Here is a 25,137-nt window from a genome sequence, read left to right on the forward strand (position 1 = left end):
CAAGGATTACAATCCCCTATAAAATACATTAAGACAAACATATATTTTTTTGTTCCATTTCAATCATGAAATTTCTTTTATGATAATGCAACATAAAAATAGCTTTATGAGTTGAAGCTGTCTTTTATAATGAATGATAATTGATGTTGTTGTTCACACAATTGAGAAAATAGTATAACAATAAAATCCTGGTTGGAAAAAAGACTAGAACCAAATCTTTGGTTAAGGCATGAATGTTGTTGGATAGCTGTTTACAATTCTCTAATGCATATAATTATTATGTGTAACAATGTAAAATGGAAATTTTATATTTGTAATTTTAGGTATGAGTCCATGTGTATGTTTGTTATAAGTATCTCTACTTCAGATCTTTTAATCATTGAATGTTCAAATCGGCTGAAGACATTGCAATTCGGAGGTACACTATGCTTCCAAAAGTTAGCCTTTTTTGGAATTTCAACATTTTCTCAAATTCCTGGCAAATTGCTCTAAAATGTTGGTCACGTGAACCCTATGTTTGCATTCATAATTTCCAGTGAAAATTTAGTCAAGCGTGCATTTAGGGGACAGACAAAAATTTAAATAGGGGAAAAAAGGTTTTTGATTAACCCTGTATGATAAAAAACTGCAAATGATTTTTAACTTTCAAAATATTGTACTAACTCTGTGCAATACTTGTGTGCATTCTTGTGAGAATAGCATGTATACTCATGAAGATATAAATGTTTTCTATAAACATTCCAATTTTCATAGCATGTTTTTCGCTTATAACATGCCAAGTTTTCGAACAAATCTTATGAAATTTACAGAAAAATTGGCACAGAACATGAGATAGACTGGGCATATACAGGAATTTACAATTTGATAGTTCCTTATTCAATGAGATACAAGTATTATCAAATAATTTTTAATTGTGCATGCATAGAAAATATATATTTTATATTTTCATAATTTGTCTGCCATATACATAGTGCAACTTAACATGAAAATTCCAGTTGAATGTCATGAAAATTCAGAAAGATATACGTGATATCGTAAGCTGTAATTTAAGTTACTGGCTGAGAGTATCTGGATGATAGGGGATTTCCCACAAATTGGTATTTCGATTTTTTCATGTTATTTGATTTTAAAAAACATACCCACAACTTTAGGAAAAAGCAAAGACAAGTGTCTGATAAGAGAAATGCTTGAACATAACATCTCTTTGACGTCAAAACGAAGAAACTGAACAAAATAATCCAATGACAGAAAACAATCGAAATACCAATTTGTGGAAAATCCCTTATCATTAAGGTACTCTCAGTCGGTAACTTAAATTACAGCTCACATATATCTTTCTGAATTTTCAGAACATTCAACTAGAATTATATAAGCTGCATTATATATATATCTGGCACCAGAGTTATGAAAAAAGAAAATATATAGTTCTTGTGCATATGCAGTTAAAAATTACTTACTAAAGATGCTCATACCTAGCTGAAGAAAGAATTATCAAATTTTAAATTCCTATACATGGTACCTCATGTACAGTGCCAGATTTTCTTTAAATTTCATAAAAATTTGTTGAAAACTCTGTATGTTATGAATAAAAAACATGGAATGAAAATTAAAATTTTTATAGAAAACACTTATACCTTCCTGAATATACGTGCTATTCTCACAAAAAATACACACAAGTATTGCATAAATTTATTAGAATAATTAGAATATTTTATGTTAGTTACAAATCATCTGTAGTTTTGTCACTTAAGGTATCAAAAACCTTTTTTCATAGTTTATTTTTTTGTGGGTCCTTTGCCCAGTGTTTGCCCAGAAATTCAAAAAAAATTCCAGAACTAAAAAAATTACAGACTTTTGGCAATATAGTGTATAATTATATTTATAGAAACTCTTGTGAAAGGCAAAGAAAAAAAAGAATGCTCGTCAGAAGTAGAAACTGGTAAAACAAGTCTATGCATTCTGAAGTTTTCAACAAGTTCACCTCCTAGATCTCATTACTGAGTGTTAAAGAGTTAGTATCTGAAACCCAACACTAGAACAAGCAAAGGTGAATAATACAAAAGCTAAACAAAAATTACTTCAATTTTTTTTTGCTTGATAATTAATTTATGAAACCAATCTTTATGGATTTTCAACATAAATACCCAATGTATAAAAATTAACATTTGATTATCTGGATTTCCATGTTTCAGACAATCTAAGACAAATGCTGTAAACAATTAACAAATATCACATAAGTTCAACACCTTTCTTCACAGGTCAGGATACAGATTATGTCAAGGTTCTGCAATTAAATTTGATTATAGGTGGGGGAAGCAGGAGACCGCTGCATGGGGCAAGAGCATGCACACACTTAACGGTACGTTACATCATTGGCATTTAAAAATAATCACTGAAGGTAATAAATATCGAGTAAAGAATACAGCAAACTTACACAATTTCCCATGATGAACTGTAAGTATTCCTTTATGTACAGAATAGCACAAAAGTAAAAATGAAATATTTACTTTGAGTTCCAGAAAACAAAGCTTTATACCCAGTCTAGCCATGCAAGTGAGAAATTATGAAAAATAAAAACTTAGAAAAATAAAAATGCCTAATAAACTTATAAAGCTTAAAAGCTATTTGTGTTATATATACCCAATTTATGCTAATCATACTTTTTTATGCCATCTGCAAAAAATACTATGGTTAAATAATTAGCCATGTCATTTCAACTACTGGGGTCTTAGATCATTAATTTAAATAAAAAAAGTTTTAAGACAACCAAATTAAGTTGTTTGATTAAATATAACTCCTAATGTATTGTAAGGAGGCATTTCAACTGTTTTTTATTTTCCTTTCTGTATTTCTAAAAAATCAGCAATAAAAAATAATATCACGCTGACATAACTTCTCATTGCTATGTACGTGTCTGGTATAATACACAAAACAAATGTGAGCTTACTTAAATGAAGTCATCTATATATATAAAATTGATTTTGTGTGTATGTGTATGTTCTCTATACAAATCTACAATTTTAGATCAATCATCACCACACAAATTTTGCATAGATACCAAATGGGACCCAACTTGAACAATAGGCTACTTTAAAAGTTCGTCAGAGCAAGACAAATGCCCAAAATGGGCGAAAAAATATCAGGCAACAATGGTTTTTGGAGCCTCAACAATCACTTTCGAAACGTTTACTTTGGTTACTGTGGTTCTTTAGCAATGTGTTTCAGACGAGTATATGCCTTTACAATGGTTTGTCACTTCGTGAATGCTGCCTTGTAATAATTTATGCTTTTATTATTGTTTTCCACTTTTTCGATTCTCAAAGTAATGAGGCTTTTTGAATAGATGTCAGAATCATCATCAGCATCACTTTGAGGGTCGGCAAAAGGATGATAATAGAAATCAGTGTTAAAATTGCCAATTTCACAGTAGAAATACAGATATTTAGTGGAGTTTTCCACCACATCAATATTTTTAAAAATTGTATCAAATTTTTGATTTTTGAAACATAGAGTTCGCTTAGAGATATATATATATGAAGCCCAGAAAATTAAATATGAAGTAATTAGCTGGACCTCCTTTTGAGTTGGATATCCATGCAATAACATTGATTTCAATTTTTTATTTATATCTTCTCAAGCATGTGAAAATTAATGTCTCCATATTGTCTTTTAATATTCAACTGCATAAATTCATATACTTTTAGTTGTTTTAAAATTAATTAGGAACTCTGTGCCAATTATGCCGCTCTGCGCCAAAATCAACATCTTGCGCCATCCTGCTTCAATAGTGTATTTTCATATTTTTTCTGCGCCAAATAGCGAATTTTGCTTCAGTATGCTGGAATTTTGGAAAGGACACAGAATTTTTTTTTTCCTGCTTGCCACGAAACGATTCTTTCCAAGAAGAGTGTGTTTTATTCCACTGTACTTAAACTATCACCTTATTTAAACTATCGGCCCCTCATCGGGCTTTCCATTTTGAAACCTCAATAATATCTGTGATCGTGAAACTGAAGATGGTTTGCAATGGTCTTTCAGCTTTAAAGCACAAATGGGAGTCAGTTTCCTTTTACAAAAAAAAAAGTCGCCACTGGAAGTAGCAGAAATTACTGTAGTTGATCGCCATTGCATCAAATCCTGATGTTTCTTGAAAAAAATTTCATTCCGGGAGTAAAAAGCGCATGTCTGCTGAATTATGAATGCTAATTTAGAAACTTTGCAGCATAACGAGCGTTAAATCACCAATGTTGCCAAATAACGAGTGTCAGATCGCTAATCTCCCCAAATGAGTGCTCAATCGCCAAACACTGTGTTGATTCTTCTGAAATTCTCCCCCATTTTGCAACAATTTCTTTCCAAGTATAAAAAAAATTGAAAACTTATAGAAAATTTTTAGCCTATTTGTGCTGCTGGAAAATAAAAATGAAAATCTTGCAATATCAAGTGCTCTCAGTAAGCAAAAATCATCTTAAATAGACTGGTGTGAAACATTTTATGGCAGCTGCTCTTTCAAACAAGGTGTCAAAAGCCTAGAACACCAGAAACAAGCTGATGAAAAGATGTTTGATAACAAAAGACAGTGCAGTTGTTTTATTTTGAAAAGAGGTGGGTGTTAACGAAAATATTCTTGTTAATTTTGCTGCTCCAATTTATAAATATCTGCTCTGAGTCCTATATTTTGCTGCTGCAAAACTGCTTCGAATGCTGAATTTGCTGCTCCGAATGCTGAATTTTGCTGCTCCAAAGCTGCTCTGAAATGGACTTTGTCACTTCCCACCCCTGAATTAGGTACAGTCGAACATGGTTAATTTGAAGTCCAAAGTGTCATGGGGGGAAAAAGTTTGAATTATCCAATTGATCTATCCTGGATTGGTAAAATGACTAGAAATGAAAACTTAACCATCAGCATTCACATAGAATAATAATAATTAATTATTAAAATTTTATCATTCAGTTATTATTAACTTTTTCCCAAATTTTCATAATTTAATAATTATTGATCTTAGCTACTACACATTATTCCACTGTTATAGAATCATCATCACTGCAGAATTTTTGACCATGTTCAAATCCTAGTTCATGATCATCTGTTACAAAACTATTTCCCAAATTTTACTTATCATTCATGCTATCAAAGAAATATATTCCATTAATATATTACAATCCAAACTTTCCGATATTTTTCATACTGTTAATTACAACGAAAATAATCACATTTTGAATGATATGCCTTGATCTAATACGTTGAAAAAACATAATCGGTATTAAGTGGTACACATTCTCGATGCAATCTAGCTAAACAGTGTTAAAATGGGTTTAAAAAAAAGAGTAAAGGGAAAAACAGAAATTTTTTGTTTTAAAAAAAATTTGTTGTGAACTTTTCCAAACTAAATTTGCTCATAAAAATCATGATTTTTCGCCCTCCAACTTCAAATTATCCAAAAAAATCAAAAAAAAATTTGAATTAAACAAGAAATTGTAAAATTAAAATATATAGAAAACTCAACGGCTGTTTGTAAAAGTTTGAATTACCCAAAATTCAAATATTCAATTTCCACTGTATTTCATAACATTTAACTTGGAATAAATAACACATTAAACAAAGATTTTAGCTACTTTGCAGTTTTAATTTTCAGCTTGTACCGAAATGATCTTGCTTGTTTAAAAGTGGTTTTTGGGAGTTCACAGTTATCTCATGATGAATATTGCACTGAAAATGTTTCAACGAGTTTTACCCTAATATAAGTTCACTATAGATCTTTAAAAAAAATTAGTTTTCAAAAGTAATGAAATTTTTTCTGGTGGAAGAAATCACTTGGCCAATTCATACCCACTTGGTTTCATGTTTAGAGTCACTAAAAGTTTTAAATCATGTTAAATTAAATATATTCTACAAAGCACATAATTTTTGATTCCCTAACAACCGACAAATAGGTCATTTTTTTTCTTAGTTATTTATACTAGAAAATAATTACTAATATTAATTTATATGCAATATCAATAGCTCCTTTTATATTGGTACTAGCTATAATACCCGTCAGACCAGACACGACCCAGAATCTGTCCCTCCTGGGACATAAGCCTTTTACCCATGTGGGTTGTAGCTATAATACCCGGCGCTGCCCTCGTTTTCTTCAGTGAGGCTTTTTGGATCACGTGACATCTCCCTCTTTCTTCGCGGGGCATACAAGCCATGTCTAAGTTAACCAATATGGCGACTTCCTGTGCATTTCATGAAATAAACAAATCTAGATTCAAAGAAACATAGAACAGCATATTTTTCCCCTTTTTTAAGGGGCGCTAGGTATTACGATTCTTCCCCCCCCCCCCTTTGAACTTCAAGTGATCATCTGCCTGTTTCAGCTTCCAAAAATACTTGGAATTCCTTCGATGTACTTTACGGGCATTGAACACTAAAATGGTCAACTGCATTACAAGAATAAAAAATTTATGATATCCCAACCCTGTAAAAATTGATTTGATGATTTTTACCATACTCTAGTCATTCTGTGCACATGATAGACTTATGTTTTAATACACACATCTTCAATTTATGGCTCACTGGCTACTTGTGAGCTCTTCGATAACAAATGTCTAGTACAGCTAGCTTAGTAGCCTCCTGGTTTCACTGAAATTTCTGATGTAGCCCATATTGTGTGAAGGGTCCACGACATCTGCCTCAACATATGTGGGGGGGGGGGGGATAAGGATAGGAGTATAACACTTAGTGGATTTTTGACAATGAAAACGGAACTTAAGAGATAAAGTCCCAAAAATTTTATGAAGTTTTGTTAGGAAACCAAATTAGGAATAATAGCCCAAAGAATTTAAAAAAAGCAGCAGCTTTATATGAACAAATGAGTTTCCTTAAAATAATGAAGAATGCATGCTCTTTCCTACCCTGTCAGGTAAGAGTATGTACCCAAAGATTTTATAGTATTCACAAATTAATGTCCTTGTAGTTTCATAACTAGAGCATTGCTCATGCCACAACCCTTACATATTTCATACTGAACTCAATCATCATCATAGGACTGTTTACAAACTAGGTAGATAGTTGTTGCATGGCCAAACTGATAGAGAGCTTTATTGATGGAGTTCAGACTCTTCCTATGATTTCAAGACCTTTGAGATGAAATCAACCCTTTTATTCTTTATAAAAGTTGGACCAGGCTTTGCTTTCCTTAATTCTAGACTTCATTTTGTTTTAAAAGAGGAAACTCGCATCATGGTTATGTGTGTACTCTTAGTCATCCCATGTGTATCCCTCTTCTAAATCACTCATAGATTAGCAGCAACACTCTAGGTTAGTGGTTCTTCACCTTTTTTCCATTCCGCACCGCCTAAAGCAATGCGATTTACCTACCTGCACCCCCTTGATTAATGTGTTTGCTATTTGCTACAAAATTTTGGTTTTTTTGTAATTAGTTACATAAATTATCCATTAATTAATTTTTACAAATTCATTTATGTACAGTATTATTAAATTCTTTTTTGGCTATGGTGTATAGGTGGTTGTTTCGTTTCTCTTTTTTTTCGAACTTTAATTCATAAACTAAACTAAAGAGGAGAGAGAGAGAGAGAAAGATTTTTTTTTTGAATTAACATTTTTCAAAATTTGGGAGAAAAAGATTCAATGAATTGTGCATGTTTTTCACTAATTGATTCCAGCCAAAACAACAGCATCCGAGTGACATGGTGGTGAGATGCTAGTTTACCACCGTGAAGGTTGCCATCATGATCCGAGGTTCAAACCAGAGGGAGGATTTAGATAAGACATTTTCCTAACGAGCTTGAGGCAACCACCCTATATAACCTTCAAATGATCCCCAAAGCAGAATGTTTAGCACTGTTCTGCAACGAACCTTCAGCTGACTGGAGATGTTCTGCGGTAAAAATCCGCATACATGTAATAGTGTTTTTTTTTTCACTTTTTCTTAAAATTCTTCCAAATTGTTCTGTGACGTACGTCACAGATTTTAGCACATTCTGCTCTGGGACAAATGATAGTGCCTTCATTTCCAATCCATCTCATCAATGGCAGTAAATTGCAATATAGCAATATGGCCAGAGTGAATGTTTGGTGAAGTAGTCAAAACAACAAAACATACATGTTTGTTTCACACCTAATTAAACTTTTGACGTTTTCTCTGAGTCATGCTAATGACAGTATCAAATCTAAGAGCAGCACGCTGTTAACACGAGTACAAATTTAAACACATCCCAAAATATTTTGAGTATTAATGATACTTTTCCTTAAATGAAATGAAAAACAAGTCGATTACTAACCAAAAAAGAAAATTTTACAGTGAAAGTGAATTTCACAAATACATTGAAATGCAGGGCCGTCATTTCAACTTTTTCCGGGGGGGGCAAAGCACATGTACTCAATGTATGTATATATATATATACACCATTTTTAGTGTATTTTCAAAAGCCAGCCCCTCCCCCCTAAATGACGGGCCTGGTGAAAAGTTAGTATGCTTCATATTTTTTAAAGAATTGAAAAAATTCAATTTTTCTCATTTCAACTTTCCTGAATAACCAGTCAGTCTATTATGTTTTTTTTTCATCTCACACCCTCAGTTAAGGAGTACTGCTCTAAGATAAAGGTGATACTTAAATAACATTACATTACATTATAGAGGTGAATCCATCATACTCTGGTCTACAAGAGAAATGTAATTCACAAAAAATTTAACTTTGAAAGTTTTCATCAATCTTCAACCCTTAAAAAAATTAAGATTCCTTTGCAGAAAAATCACAAATACCAATATAAATACAAAGGCCACAACAGACAAACGTCCAGTGAGGTGGCTGAAGAAAGATGCCCATAGAAATGAGGTTAAATATGGCTGTCAAATATATATCTAAACTATATCAAAAATAGAGCAACCCAATAAGAACAATAAAAGCTGATAATTTGATAAAATAAAAATACACTGCCCATAAAAAATTATGGTTGTTTCATTAAGTATGGATAGCTTCTTGATTTATCCCAATATGTTTATAGTATTTTTTTTAAACGTGTAAATTGTGTTAGAATTCACTGCCCCTACGGGGGTAAGCTATTCCATTTATCAACAACCCTATTAGAGAAAACTCTCTCTCTGCGACATCATGACATGGAGTTCCCCTTACTAATCAATACTGCTGTTACCCCTTGTGGAAGCTGTTGATTGACAATGTATTAATAACTCATGTCAACAGCAAAACAATTGTGTGTGTACACCCACCCACCTTACCCCTATATAAAAAAGTATGTAGAAGATTCAAAACAGCTTTTCTCTGTCTCCCACAGAAAGGCTACTGAATCCATGCTTGTGCTATCATCTCTTCCACGAGTAGTAGTTAGTGCTGAAAAAAATTCTCTGCTGATCTGTCTTCCTGACAAAGACTGAACAGACTCTTGAACTCAATGAAACCTTAAAATGTCCTTCGGTATATTTAATTGTCTCATCAACCTGAATCATCACATCTTCGATGAAGTTTACCAGATATAGGAAAAAAACTATAGTTTAAAACTTATAGAAAAACTTACTAGAAGGCTGAGTAGGATAAGGTGTATAAGATGCGTTTGCAACAGCTGGTTTTGAATAAACAGGTGGCAGTTCACCAAAAACAATTATCATGACCTGAATCAATCCAAGCAAGTCTGAGCTAGTCTGAAAATATGTAAACAAACTTAAATAATATGAATAAATAAAAAAAATGGAAAGAAAATTTCGTTGCTCACACTTTAAAATAGCAGAAGCTCAATAATGATATAAGGTTTTATGTTCAATACAATCAGAGGTCTGTCCAAACTCCCCCAGGATCTTGTTTTAATGAAAATGTCCTTTATTTTTTGTAACTGATAAGCCATATATGCAACAGTTTTGTGAAATGTAATTAATTTTATGGAAAGCAAAACAATCTACACTAGAACCTCTCTAATCTGGACACTTTTGCGAAGAATTTTTCATTCTCAATTGGGGACTTAGATGATTTTCTTCTACCCAAATTCCATTCCAGCTTTTTCTTATACATCTGCCATTTTATTTATTTTTTGTATCATTTATTGTTCCTGTCCAGTGGCATTTTCGGGTGTCTGGGAAAGTGAAAACAATGAATGTGGTTAGTCAGAAAGTCAGCTTTTTGATCAAAAGAATATTTTCCTTTCTTCATTCCTACACGCTGTACATTTAACCTTTGGTGTTTAAAAACTTGTGCAGTGCTCTATTATTTTCTGTGATTATCTAAGTTTGAATCCCTGAACACGCTGAAAATATCAAGTGATGTGGCAGATACAAGATGCAAACAGGAATATATTACGCTTCAAATATATGTGAGAAAGTAAAACTTTTATAAAAAAAAAGTAGAACACAGAACACCAGCACTGTTGTTATGTGAAGAGAATATGGAATCAGGAAATCTACCATTTACAAGATCTTCAGAAGCACAAATTTTTTTCCCAGATCTAAGCAATGGCTGACTATCAAAAATGTCCAAAAAGTAAGTATATAAAGGAATTTTTTTTCCATGGATGTAATTAAAATGGATCCTGTTTAAAACATTAAAAAAAACTGTCATAGATAAACATAGCAAGCCGGAAATCACTGCAAACAGGAGATCTCAGTGAGTATTATAGACAATGGGGACAAGAAAATAAGTTATCGGATTTGGCAGCCCTCCTATAGCATGAGAGGATACAGGCTCCTCGAATGGGGAAGGAGGTGAATCACTGAGGGTGTGAATAGTGAATGGGGGGGGGGGGACATCCACTTTCCATCCTCCGTCTATGCCACCAATATAATTTTTTCACAACAGAAGGGGGAGTGATTGCACCCCCCCCCCCCCGTCTATGTCTCAGAACGGACAGAAATCTTCTTTTTTTTTTGCCCTTTCACTTGAGATATGGTACCCCATGCAGCTACATGGTTCACATATGCCAAGAGGTGGTGTAGAGAGGGAAAACTGATAACAAAGACCATTCTGTGCACAGTAAAATCTGTGTATCTATAGACTTTAAAATTATACACATCACTGAGAAAAGTATCATTAAAATTTACTAATTAAGGTATTATTATTATGTATATCAATAATGTTAATAGAACAATATAATAGTAGTGATAGTAACACGAGTAGCAAATAACCATATCAATATCTTAAGTTGCAAGGGACTGTGTTCGAGCAAAATGATGTAGTATAAGGATGATGAGTATACTAAACGTATACTCATAAATTTACACAGCAGATAAAAGTAGGGTCAGATGAACCCGAAAAAGACAAATCTCGCATGACAAAAAAAACCCCAAAAAATACAGCCTTGGATCTAACACAGTCCCTTCATTCTTTTTTTTTTCTTTTCCAGTTCATTTGAAGCAGTACACACAAAAGTATAGGTATTAGAGATGGGACGAATATGTGGCCACTATTCGGTATTCAGCTCTTTTGCCAAATGTTCGGTTCAGCCACATCATTTTTAGGTATTTGGCCGAATATCTATGTAAATCCAAGTATATAAATTAATTTTTAAAAATTATATTAACTTGAATTTTATACATAAATAAATAATTTATGCACTCGTAACAATTATGCATCCCTTTCTGTGCAAGAGGTTATGTCAGGATAAATTAGGAAAACATGAAACTGCAAATAGAATCCTACTGCAATAAACTGGAAGCAGGCATGAATTACACAAGTTCACTAACTGAAGGATGTATGTAGATACGATACACATTGAACTGCTGAATGTGATACAGAACATCTAAAAAGAAAAACTAAAATAAGTAGTAACTTTTATGATGCCCTATTAGTCAAGAGTAAATAATGGTTGACATTTTCTTAATTAGATGTATAATTGGTAAAAAGTGTTGAAGAAAATTTGATTCCATAAGTAATATTAATATACAATATATGATTGTTAAATTTGATTGTCAGTATCATGACACAATGAAAGTCTTTCAATTGCCATTTTTTAAATATTTATTTTAATAATAAATTTCACAATTAAAATTTAATTTCAATCATTTAAAATTACCAATAACTTTATTTTAAATTAAAAACATCAGTTTTATTTGTAATGAATTTTAAAAAAATTAATATTCAGTCAAAACATTAGCTGAATATTCCGTATTCAGTTATTCTGCCGAATCACTATTCATCCCATCCTTAATACACATGCATAATTTATAAGCATAAATAATATGTGTATCAATTGTATAATCTATATAAACTGAAGAGTCGAAAAAACTGGTACAGGCATGCGTATGCAAATAAAGAGATATGGAACCAATCAGAGTACGGCGCTGGAGTCAGCAACGCCTATATAACACAACAAGTGTCTGGCATAGTTGTTAGATCAGTTACTGCTGCTACAATGGCAGGTTATCAAGATTTAAGTGAGTTTGAACGTGGTGTTATAGTCGGCGCACGAGAGATGGGACATAGCATCTCCGAGATAGCGATGAAATTTGGATTTTCACGTACGACCATTTCACGAGTGTACCGTGAATATCGGGAATCCGGTAAAAAATTAAATCTACAAATCGCTGCGGCCGGAAAAAGATCATGCAAGAACGGGACCGACCACGACTGACGAGAATCATTAAACGTGACAGACGTGCAACCCTTCCGCAAATTGCTGCACATTTCAATGCTGGGCCATCAACAAGTGTCAGCGTGCGAACCATTCAACGAAACATCATTGATATGAGCTTTCGGAACCGAAGGCCCACTCGTGTACCCTTGATGACTGCACGACACAAAGCTTTACGCCTCGCCTGGGCCCGACAACACCAACATTGGACTGTTATTTTGGTTCGAACAACCCACGGTTCTCTTACGAGTTGAATGGTATCACTATACCGGATGCAACTAGGTTCACCGATTTGGGAATTCTCATTGACGAGCGACTTAGGTTTTCTGAACATTGTTCAGCGGTGGTCAAAAAAACGAATAGAATGCTTGGTCTCTTCACGTTCTCCTAAAGTTATTTTTCCGCTTTTTCGAGGCTTAGTTCGTCCTGGACTGGAGTATGATGTAAGGTTGTGGAGACCATACCTACAGAGGGACATAGACTTGGTTGAAGATGTGCAGAAAACGAATAGAATGCTTGGTCTCTTCACGTTCTCCTAAAGTTATTTTTCCGCTTTTTCGAAGCTTAGTTTGTCCTGGACTGGAGTATGATGTAAGGTTGTGGAGACCATACCTACAGAGGGACATAGACTTGGTTGAAGATGTGCAGAAAACGAATAGAATGCTTGGTCTCTTCACGTTCTCCTAAAGTTATTTTTCCGCTTTTTCGAGGCTTAGTTCGTCCTGGACTGGAGTATGATGTAAGGTTGTGGAGACCATACCTACAGAGGGACATAGACTTGGTTGAAGATGTGCAGAAAACGAATAGAATGCTTGGTCTCTTCACGTTCTCCTAAAGTTATTTTTCCGCTTTTTCGAGGCTTAGTTCGTCCTGGACTGGAGTATGATGTAAGGTTGTGGAGACCATACCTACAGAGGGACATAGACTTGGTTGAAGGGGTGCAGAGAAGAGCTACGCATGTCCTTATTGGCACACAGGGCTTGACTTATGAAAAAAGACTTCATTTTTTGAATATGTTTACATTGGATGAACACAGGTGTCGAGGAGATATGATCAAAGGGTTCAAAATTTTCAATGGGATGGATAGGATGGACCATGAACTTTTAGTAAACCGCCAATCAACTGCTTTTACAAGGGGACACCAGTATCGATTGGTGAGGGACAATGAAAGGTTATGGTGTCGCAGGGAATTTTTCTCTAATAGGGTTGTTAATAAATGGAATAGCTTACCCCCGGAGGTAGTAAATTGTAACACAATTGACACGTTTAAAAAGAAATACGATAAACATGTTGGGGTAAATCAAGAAGCTATCCATTCTTAGAATAAGACAACCATAAATATTCTTTATGGGTGTTGTATAATATTTTATTATGTGTATATATTGTTTATAATTTGTGTGATTGCATTTTTATGTAATTGGGTTGCTGTATTTTTGAAATATATGACATCCATATTTTTATATATGTTGGGGTAAATCAAGAAGCTATCCATTCTTAGAATAAGACAACCATAAATATTCTTTATGGGTGTTGTATAATATTTTATTATGTGTATATATTGTTTATAATTTGTGTGATTGCATTTTTATGTAATTGGGTTGCTGTATTTTTGAAATATATGACATCCATATTTTTATGGGCATCATTTTATCAGCCACCTCGTTGGGCATTTTGCCTGTTGTGGTGTTGTATTTGTATTTGAGGACTGGAAACACGTTGCCTGGTCTGACGAGTCTCGGTTCCGATTGCTTCGAGCTGATGGACGTGTACCGGTATGGAGACAACCTCATGAATCCATGGACCCTACATGTCAACAGGGGACTGTTCAAGCTGGTGGAGGCTCTGTGATGGTATGGGGCGTGTGCAGTTGGCGTGATATGGGACCCCTGATACGTCTAGATACGACTCTGACAGGTGACAGGTACGTAAGCATCCTCTCTGATCACCTGCACCCATTCATGTCCATTATGCATTCCGATGGACTTGGACAATTCCAGCAGGGCAATGCGACACCCCACACGTCCAGAATTGCTACAAAGTGGCTCCAGGAACACTCTTCTGACTTTAGACACTTCCGCTGGCCACCTAAATCCCCAGACATGAACATTATTGAACATATCTGGGATGCCTCGCAACGTGCTGTACAGAAGAGATCTCCCCCCCCCCTACTCCTACGGATTTATGGACAGCCTTGCAGGATTCATGGTGTCAATTACCTCCAGCACTACTTCAGACATTAGTCAAGTCCATGCCACGTCGTGTTGCAGCACTTCTGCATGCTCGCGGGGGCCCTACACGATATTAGGCAGGTGTACCAGTTTTTTTGGCTCTTCAGTGTATAATATATGGTCAACTTTATATACTGCCATATCTATAAATCTGAACTTACAGGTGACCATGCATGCAAATATGGCAGATATATTCTTCCATTTGTATCTACATAACGTGATGCCTTGATCTGCATGTCTGGAGTGGGCTTGACATAGCAAATCGGTGAGTTGTATGGATAGTGGTCCTGAATCCATATGCACACTGGAATATTATAATATGAACCTGAGAAAATAAATAAATAAAAAATTATAAAAATTATTTTTATAGTGCATGAAAATACCAATGAATTTTTATCATAAACAAAAGACAAAATTCCGCAAGATTTTAAATCAAAATAAATAAAAAATTATTTATGCTGGGGAAACAAAACTACTTCAGGCATTTTCTCTACATTTATTTATAGGTATGAAAATAAGAATCAAGGAATTGTATAAGCATCAAAAACTGAATTTGACATACCTTTGTAAAAAACTGGAATTGTTCCATCAAGGCAAACTAATTCTTTTTTTGAACCATCATTAAATACTGGAATTCAAAAGCAACACCTTTTATATATCAAGAGCTCTTTCAAAATTTATAACAAACTTTTTTCATACCATTAATATAGCCCTACATATTACAAAATGACAAATCTGTTACAAAATTATCATAAGAATCATTTACTTACCATATGAGTCGAGCTTAGCAACCAGATTTTTATATGTCCGAACTGCATTGTTGATATGAGTTTTTGTTTTCTCTGGGTACTTATAATCATGCTGGAAATGAAAGAGGAATAATTTAAGACCGCAAAAGCTCAGGAATCAATAAAAATGATGGCTTTTAAAGTTTCTTCAGAATTAACTACAAATTTCATGAGTAAAAATAAAGTTTCCTGTGAGAGGTTATTAAATTCAAATTGGACCATGAACAAACTTTAAAGAAAATCCCATTTTGATGAAAATTTCATGTTTATAATATTTTAGTAGAATGAAATATATGCAAAACAATTAGAATTAGTATTAATAAAATTTCCAACCCCCAATCATTATGTCATACTACAGTCGAACTCGCTTATAATGAATTTATTTATTTATGTATACAATATTGTTGGCCCTGTAGGCCTATACAAGAGAATATGGTTGAATGTGACATAGATATTGCTTAATATTGTACAAAAAACTAGTGATAGTGGGCGAGTCGATGATAGAGGTGTGTGGAGTTCCATTCACCAATGGTATGAGAAAAGAAGCTATATTTAAAGCAGTCAGTAGAAGCAAAAATAGGTTTTATTTCAAGGGAATGATTGAGTCTTCTGGAGATATAGGATGGTTTGGTTAAAATACCAGAAGTATCAAAGTTGAGATGACCATAGGAAATCAAAAACAGAGTTAGTCGAGAAATAAGACGAAGAGTAGAAGGGGGGGAGCAGATTAAGCTTGTTTTTAAGTTTGGACACAGAAACAAAAGGTGACCAGCAGTCATTGATGAAACAGGTGGATTTATTTTACATTGTTTCGAGTTTGTCTACTTTAAACATGCCTGTCAAACATGGATATTACAAACTCTGACTTATAATGAAGTTTTTCCATGTCCACAGAATTTTGAAGTGCTTATCTGTGTTATTTCATTGCTTATAACGAACACCAATTTCAGCAAAGTACACCTATAACGAATTTTCAAATGGTTTTCAAACATGAATTTTCCCAAATTTCTTTGTAATCTTATCTAAATCTTCTTATTGGTAAATTTACCTTTATTATATGAGTAGATGACACTGGTAACGCCCCTTTTCTTTTCTTGGAAGACATTCTATTAGGGCGTTTATGAGTACTGTATAATCCTCTTTGCTTCCCTTTTTTTTTCCTCTTTCTTTGTCAAGTCCTATTTTGTCTGCAGAAAACCTTATAAGAAAGAAAAAATGAGGTTTTTATTCCCAACAATCTAACAACACCTTTAGTGCAATTGTGCCACTTGGTAGCTAGATTCAAATGTTGGTTGTAGGGGTGTTATCGTGTACGAATTCATTTGTGACAATATCCAAGGGCAAAACGTTATCTATTGCTTTAAAAATTAAAGCCATACAGTTGGTTGAGATTGGAAAATGGGGAAAAAATGAGGCTTCAAAGAAATTTTGCATTCCTCCAAGTTCGCTAGCTATAATTTTGAAGATTAAATAAAGTGTTCAGATGGTGAGCTGAACGTCTCCAAGAAGAAATGCAAAGAAAGAGCTCATACTGTGGAAGCAGCTGTAAGAAAAAGTTGACTGCATGCTTATTAGGCAAAAATGATTTTAGAGCAAATAATGGATAGTTACAAAGATTTAAAGATTACCATGGCATCACATGTATATAAATTTCTGGCGAAAGTGCTTTGTTTGACAATGAAGTTGTTGAAAAATGGTTAAAGACCAGTGTTAAGGACTTATTTCCTGTTACAAACCTGCAGATGTATAAAAGCAGATGAAACTGGGATATTTTATCAGTTGCTCCCCCAGAAAACTATGGCTTTTAAAAGGAGAAGAATGCAAAAGTGGTAAAAATTCCAAACTTCATCTATCTGCTCTGGTATGTACGAACATGGATTGCAGTGATAATAAAAAGATTCTCCTCACAGGGAAATCGAAAAATCTACAATGCTTCATAAAGGAAAAAAAACTTCCAGAGTATCATATACAGCAAACAAAAAAGCATGGATGACTTCAGAGATTTCTTCTGAATGGTTGAAGGAATTTGATGAGGAGATGAGCCTTATAAGAAATGAAAGATTTTGCTTCTAATAGATAACTGTATGTCTCACAGATGTGCCAACTTTTAGAATCCAAAGTCCTGAGATTCTCCGGAGATGTCCCTCGCTAATTAATAGACCAATCAAAAAAAAATTGCAGAACTTTTTTGGAAAAAAAATAACTTTTTTTTCATCTATTAAGAAAAAGGACCAACCCCCCCCCCCCCAGGCAGGTTCTGCATTGCCCCTGAGCAGAATATAATTAAATGTTAGTCTTTCCATGCAGAATAGAGAAATCACATCTACATTCTGTTCGTAAAACATAAGTGTTTCCTTTGGTGGATGCTATCAGTGATTGATAATGTCAAGTATACAAACTCTTAAAAGCAGTTTCATATTTTCATTCTGCTAACATATTTAATCAGAGGAAACAATTAAAAAACCTCAAAATACAAAGTTGCTGTGTTTAAGACATGGCCGTTAATGGAATACAATAATTATTATACAGGAATTTCGGCAACCAAGGTCATCCCCCAGATAAATTATTGCAAATAAACGCTAAGTAAACAAAGTCATGTCTTTGCCAGTTGCTTAAATAAGATCACCAATACCTTTTTTTTATCGCTGTTCAATGGAAATGACCACGGCTGCCCTCTATGGGTGTTTTCCCTAATATGTTTGTTGTTTCCTAATTGTTTTCCGTCATTGTTGGGGAAAACACCTGTGGTGTCTCACGCAGACGACCCCCCAAGAGTCGGGTCAACGACCTCGAGTGTGTCACGTGATCCCGGGTACTGGAGACGACCGTCTGGAAAACAGCAGGGCAGAGAGTCACTGCACACGAAAGCGTGAGGTTCGAAAATTTCTATGCCTGTCTTACTTTTTCATTAACCCAGATAATCATGTTTGTGTCGTCGTAATAAATGTTTATTCCGAAGCTGTGGCTCTGTGTGGTGACTCCGCAGTGGTGACCAGCAATGTTTAGGAACATTAACCATCAAAAAAAGTCCATCTTTATTGAAGATTTCATCTCATGCATTTTCGGAAATTTTCTTCTTTCCGAGCCTTCATTATGTCTGTGTTACGACGACTAGATTCTTCCCTCAAACAGGCCCCTGAAGAACAGACCCCTCTCGCCCACGCATCATCGTCTGCTATTCTTCTCTTCTGGTGTGACCTCCTCCTCTCTCGTCTTCTCTTCTTTTTTTTTCTCTCTCTCCCGTTGGAGCTGAGCGATGGCGGAAGAAAATGCTCAAGTTTCGAGGATTGGACTTCGATTACCTCCGTTTTGGAAATCGAATGTGCAACTATGGATTCAACAGTGCAACAGTGCTTTTCAACTCAGTGGAATCACTAACGATGACATGAAGTATGCAGCCTTGGTCTCTTCCTTGGACGGAGAATGCTTGTCTTTCGTCTCGGATCTGATATTAAATCCTCCGGCAATCAACCGCTATCAAGCCTTGTCGGATCGCCTCATAAAGGAGTTCGCCGCGACGGAACATCAAAAAGTCAAGGAACTTTTGAACGAGCTACAGCTGGGTGATCAAAAGCCAAGTCAACTGCTGCGAAAGATGAAAGAACTCTCCGGCAACAAAGTCACTGACGAGTTCTTGCGCACCTTGTGGATGCAACGCTTACCGCAAAATATTCAAGCAGTGTTATCGGTTTCCAGTGAGCCATTAGATCAACTTGCTGTCCTAGCCGACAAAGTGGCTGAAGTCACTACCCAAAATTACGTGTGTCGAATCCAGCCATCGTCGTCATCTCAAATGCAGTCGACTTCAGATCGAACCGATTCGACATCACCCATCGAAACGCTCACCAAACAAGTGGCAGAGCTAACGGCAACGGCGAATCGACTCTCTAGAGGGAGATATCGCAGTAACTCCCAACAGCGACGAGCTAGGCGTTCAACATCTCGTTCAAGTCGAGCACGGGATATCTGCTTCTATCACAAGTTCAGTGAGAAAGCCCGCTACTGCCGTCAGCCATGTAAATTCCAGAAAAAAAACGACGACCTTCCATCATCGCTGGTATGATGGAATCGGGCAGCAAATCCAGCAGGCTCTTCGTGATTGACAGAGTTACGGATGACCATTTCCTTGTTGACTCTGGCAGTGAAGTTTCTGTTATACCACTTAAAAAAAATTCGTCAGCACTATATCCAAGTTTCCATTTGTTCGCCGCAAACAACAGCAAGATTCTTGCTTATGGTTCCACGGTCAAGAAACTTGATTTAGGTCTCCGGAAACCTTTTTCCTGGACATTTCTCGTAGCTGACGTCACTTCACCAATACTTGGAGCTGATTTTCTCAGCAACTTCAACCTAATCGTTGATGTGCGAAACCGACGACTCATCGATTCGCAAACATCATTACGGGTACTCGGATCGATCAAGCCCACAACACAACCTTCCGTCACTACCATTGGAGATTCTGAATACAGTGCTATATTTCAAGAATTCCCAGATGTCTTCAACCCTTCACAGATCGGTAAAACAGTGAAACATGTGACGCGACACCATATCATCACTCGAGGACCACCGGTGGCTTCGAAGCCTCGACGTCTCAATCCAAAAATTCAACAACAGGTGAAAACCGAGTTTGAATTCCTTTTGGAACAAGGGATTATCCGGCCCTCCAAAAGCCCTTGGAGCTCACCATTACATATTGTGCCCAAGGCAGATGGTACTGTACGTCCTGTCGGTGATTATCGTCGTCTAAATAGTGTTACGGAATTTGATTCTTACCCGATACCACATATTCAAGACTTTTCACAAGAATTGCACGGTAAGTCTATTTTTTCTAGACTAAACATCTTCAAGGCATACCACCAAATTGGCATTGCCAAAGAAGATATACCAAAAACCGCAATCACAACCCCTTGGGGTTTATTCGAGTATATAAGATTGAGCTTCGGTCTCGTAAATGCCGCTCAAACTTTTATGCGGTTCATGCATGAAGTTTTACGAGGTTTACCATTCTGCTATGTATATCTTGATGACATTCTATGCTTTTCTGAAAATGCCGAAGAACACAAAATTCATTTAAAACAAATATTCCAACGTCTTCAACAGTATGGCTTAGTTTTAAATGTGTCAAAATGCATATTTGGTGTTTCTGAGCTTGAATTTCTGGGACATGTGATCAAACCATCGGGTATCACACCTCGTCCAGACAAAGTGCGAGCTGTACTCGATTTCAAGCAACCGGAAACAATAGAGCAATTGCGTAAATTTTTAGGTCTCATAAATTTTTATCGCCGTTTCCTACCGCATGCAGCTGAGACGCAAGTGCCACTGCATGATCTATTGAAAGGTTCTACGAAAAAAAGAAAAGACAAAACAAAAGTTGTGTGGTCTACATCAACTTTGAAAGCATTTGAAGATTGCAAAAAGCTACTAGCTAATGCCGCATTGCTGGCACATCCATCCCCGTCTGCCCAATTAGCTCTACACGTAGATGCTTCCGACTATGCTATAGGCGGTGCACTGCACCAGGTGACGGACAATGGTCTTCAACCGCTAGGTTTTTTCTCACGCAAACTTTCACCCACCGAAACACGGTATAGCGCATACGATCGAGAACTTCTTGCCGCATATTCTTCCATAAAATTTTTCAGATACATGCTTGAAGCTCGTGAGTTCATACTTTTCAGTGACCATAAACCACTGTGCTACGCGTTTCGACAAAAAAGTGAAAAATGCTCACCTAGACAGCTAAGGCATTTAGATTATATATCGCAGTTCACAATGAACATTTGCCATATTCCTGGATCGCAAAATATTTCCGCTGATATCTTATCACGCGTAACAGCAATTTCAGTTCCCGGACCTCTCGATTTTACTGCCATCGCTGAGCAACAAGAGAGGGATAAAGAACTAGAAGAACTTCTAAAGAGCAAATCAGCTTTGCAACTGAAGAAAGTATTTCTTCCAGACGCAGCTAAAGAGCTCTACTGCGATTTATCAACAGGTGCTGTTCGACCTTATATTCCAGAAAAATTTCGATATGATGTGTTTTGGAATATGCACAAGCTCTCACACCCAGGAATTAGACGCACTATTGATTTGGTCAGAAAGCGATTCATTTGGCCATGTCTAGCTAAAGACTGTGCTAAATGGACAAAAGTGTGCATACCATGCCAAAGATCCAAAGTGCACAAGCACACGAGATCCACGCTACAATCGTTTGTGGAACCTTCCCAACGATTTCAACATATTCATTTGGATATCATTGGCCCACTGCCCATTTCCGATGGATATTCTTATTGCCTGACAATGATAGACCGGTTTTCACGATGGCCAGAAGCGGTACCTATCCGCGACATCACAGCAACCACGGTAGCTGCAGCTTTTCTTTCCACCTGGATTTCTCGATATGGCACACCTTTGACAGTAACAACTGATCAAGGTCGCCAATTCGAATCGCAGCTATTCCGAGAGCTTTCCAAATTCATTGGAGCAAAACGGGTTAGGACAACTGGATACCATCCCCAGGCGAACGGTATGTTGGAAGAGTGGCATCGCCCTCTCAAAGCCGCGTTGAAATGCAACCAAACCCATAAATGGACTGAAGCATTACCTACAGTTCTACTCGGTCTTCGGTGCTCTCTGAAACAAGATTTGGGGTGCACACCTGCAGAACTACTGTACGGAGAAACTTTACGATTACCTGGTGAGTTTTTCCAAGCACGAGCTAATTCCAACTCAACTGACGCTTCCGAGTTTCTACAAATGCTGAGAACTCACGTCCAAACTTTCCAGCCACGACCAATCAAATGGCATGGAGGACATCCTACATTTGTTCACCATGATTTGAAAACTACTTCTCACGTTTTCGTAAGAACTGATAGGGTGAAACGTCCTCTGGAACAGCCATTTGAAGGACCATACAGAGTGATCAGCCAGACCGACAAAGTGTTCAACGTGGACATAAGAGGAAAAACTGTGTCAGTGTCAGTCGATTGGCTTAAACCGGCATTTCTTGTGAATCCGACGGTGGAGCCGGTACCTGTATCTCCAAACGTACCAACTGCAGTTACGTCTGACAGACTCGCAGCTGATTCTGCTGTGAAACCAGTCAGAACCACTCGTTCTGGACGCACTGTCCACTTTCCAGATCGTCTACAGTGCTCGTGATCACTGATGCTACTCCATAGTACGCGATCACCTCTTATTACTCGTGATCACTGGGGAGGGAGTGTGTGGTGTCTCACGCAGACGACCCCCCAAGAGTCGGGTCAACGACCTCGAGTGTGTCACGTGATCCCGGGTACTGGAGACGACCGTCTGGAAAACAGCAGGGCAGAGAGTCACTGCACACGAAAGCGTGAGGTTCGAAAATTTCTATGCCTGTCTTACTTTTTCATTAACCCAGATAATCATGTTTGTGTCGTCGTAATAAATGTTTATTCCGAAGCTGTGGCTCTGTGTGGTGACTCCGCACACCCATAAAGGGCAGCCATGGTCATTTCCGTTGAACAGCCATAAAAAAAAGGTATTGATGATCTCATTTAAAAAGATGTCATGAAAATGTGAAAGCTCACAGAAAATATAATTTTCTACGAAAATCTGGAGAAATTTAAGAAATCTGAAGAGCAGGAGGAAGGGTTAAAAATCTGGAGTCTCCCACCTAAATCCAGAGAGTAGGCAGGTCTGGTCTCACAACAAGGTGATTTTTAAATCGATTCTGTTCATCTGCCACCAAATTGCACAAGTTACATCCTCTGGATCAAGGCATTATAAAGAACCTCAAAGTAATGCACAAAAGTGTACTCCGAAAAGTGTTTCAATTAGTGTGAAAAAGATGAAGCAATAATTGATATGTGACAAGCTGGTTTTATGTTAACTGATCCTTGGAATGATGCTTCAGAAGTGACTATTCAGAATTGCTGGAGGCATGCAAGTTTTGGACAAAATATTCATGGGAAAAAATCAATCGAATGTTCATCATTCTTCAGTTTATGAAATGAAGATGATGAAACTCGGATTAGCCTGACGCAAAAAAGAGTGATTGCTTCTGAATTTTCTTTTCAAGATTATGTAAATATTGATGAAGACATATTGGTGGAAACCCAGATGACAGATGCGGACATTGTCGATGAAATTCAAAATAAAAATTATATGATTTCAAGTGATGAAGATGAAGCTGTAGAAATAAAAATATACCAAACTGGGTAGCCATTCTGAGTTTGTAAAATCTTAAAAATTATTTCTCGTTTCGAGGTATAGATATGAAGTAGAAAAGTGTTTGAGGTCTACGATCATATAAAGAAAAACAAACAAATAATGATCAACACATATTGTCATTGACGCTCATTGATGCAATATGTAAGATTTTTAATTAAATTTTTTAAAATTATTTTATTTTAATCTCCATTTATTTTAAGAATTCTTAGATTATTAAAAATTGTGTGTCGTTGCATGTGAATTACATTTAATTTTGCTGATATGCCTTATTTTTCAAGCTGTACAGATATAACAAAGTTTGCAGAAAACAAATAGTTTTGGTTTTTTCCGACTTCGTTATAAACAGGTTCGACTGTATTACATAGCACAAATAATCACTGCTTTCTTTAGTGTTCAACTGTGGGAGATCCGTAAGCATATAAATTCTAGTAGAAAAACACTGCTCCAACTCAGGGCTTGACAAATCAAAAAAAAATTAGGTGTAAGCCAAATTTCTTTTGAGCCAAGCATGGTTTTTACCCAAGGAAAAAAAGTTTGAAAGTTGATGCTGCCCCCCCCCCCCCCACATGTTGGAAGAGACAATTATGAAATTGACTCCAATTTAGCAATCTCATACAGAACAGTTTAGTCATGAATACTGATTTTCTAGTTGCCATGGTGATTTAGCATTTGTCAAGCCCTGCTCCAATTAGACACCCTGTTTACACACAAGCACAATTCAACAATGCTTGAGTGTCCCTTCCTCTTCCTCTTTTTGTTTTTCAAACCAGTAGGGCCTATCACTTGAAAACAGAAAAGTTAAAAAATATCAGACTACTTTATTTTTATCTTTACTAAACCAAAAATAAATCTCTGAATAAGAAGTTATTAATTCTGTAACAGTGTCATCATAGTTAATTTCATTCAACTCAATCTAAGAGTATGAAAAACACTGTATTCCCCAGCATTAACTGCCATGCCATAAAAATCAGGTAACAAAAGCTTTTTGAATACTGGAGTCTGGTCCATTCTCGAGAAATGAAGTTACCTGATTGGTTATATTTCCCACTTGTAATGAACTTAAGCCATGGTCCTGCGATTGATGGTATTCATTTATTGTTGTTTACTAATTTACATTTGAGTACATGACTTCTATGAAGTGCTTTTATAGAAGTCAAAATCGCTGATCACCGCACCTTAAGTTCTTTATCAGTGGGAATTGTAAGAAAATTTGAATACATCAATCGGATAGCTTCATTTAGCTTCATTTCACAAGCAGCCAATCAGGGTAAGGTTGTTATAGAAGACTTATATCATGGCATTTGACTTGACAGACATATATTTTTCT

At 36.0% G+C, this 25,137-nt stretch overlaps 1 protein-coding gene across 2 annotated transcripts in view; it reads right to left on the bottom strand.

Moving 5' to 3' along the window:
* The window catches only part of TSG101 (tumor susceptibility gene 101), a 49,944-nt gene that overhangs the window by 19,590 nt on the left and 5,217 nt on the right, over positions 1 to 25,137 (bottom strand). The window contains exons 3-7 of one of the 2 annotated variants that reach the window (XM_089242643.1): positions 16,645 to 16,794; positions 15,579 to 15,669; positions 15,371 to 15,436; positions 14,970 to 15,133; positions 9,542 to 9,665 (exon numbers count right to left, since the gene is read on the bottom strand). In XM_089242643.1, coding sequence (XP_089098769.1) covers positions 9,542 to 9,665; positions 14,970 to 15,133; positions 15,371 to 15,436; positions 15,579 to 15,669; positions 16,645 to 16,701 — 502 coding nt within the window. In that variant the 5' untranslated portion in view covers positions 16,702 to 16,794. The remainder of the gene's footprint in view (positions 1 to 9,541; positions 9,666 to 14,969; positions 15,134 to 15,370; positions 15,437 to 15,578; positions 15,670 to 16,644; positions 16,795 to 25,137) is intronic. The other variant, XM_089242644.1, reaches the window with a different exon arrangement.

The sequence above is a fragment of the Pholcus phalangioides genome, unplaced genomic scaffold (assembly GCF_987345545.1).
Source record: "Pholcus phalangioides strain wild (caught in Gottingen) unplaced genomic scaffold, Ppha-v1.0 ptg000015l_1, whole genome shotgun sequence".
NCBI classification, from domain to species: Eukaryota; Metazoa; Arthropoda; class Arachnida; order Araneae; family Pholcidae; genus Pholcus; species Pholcus phalangioides.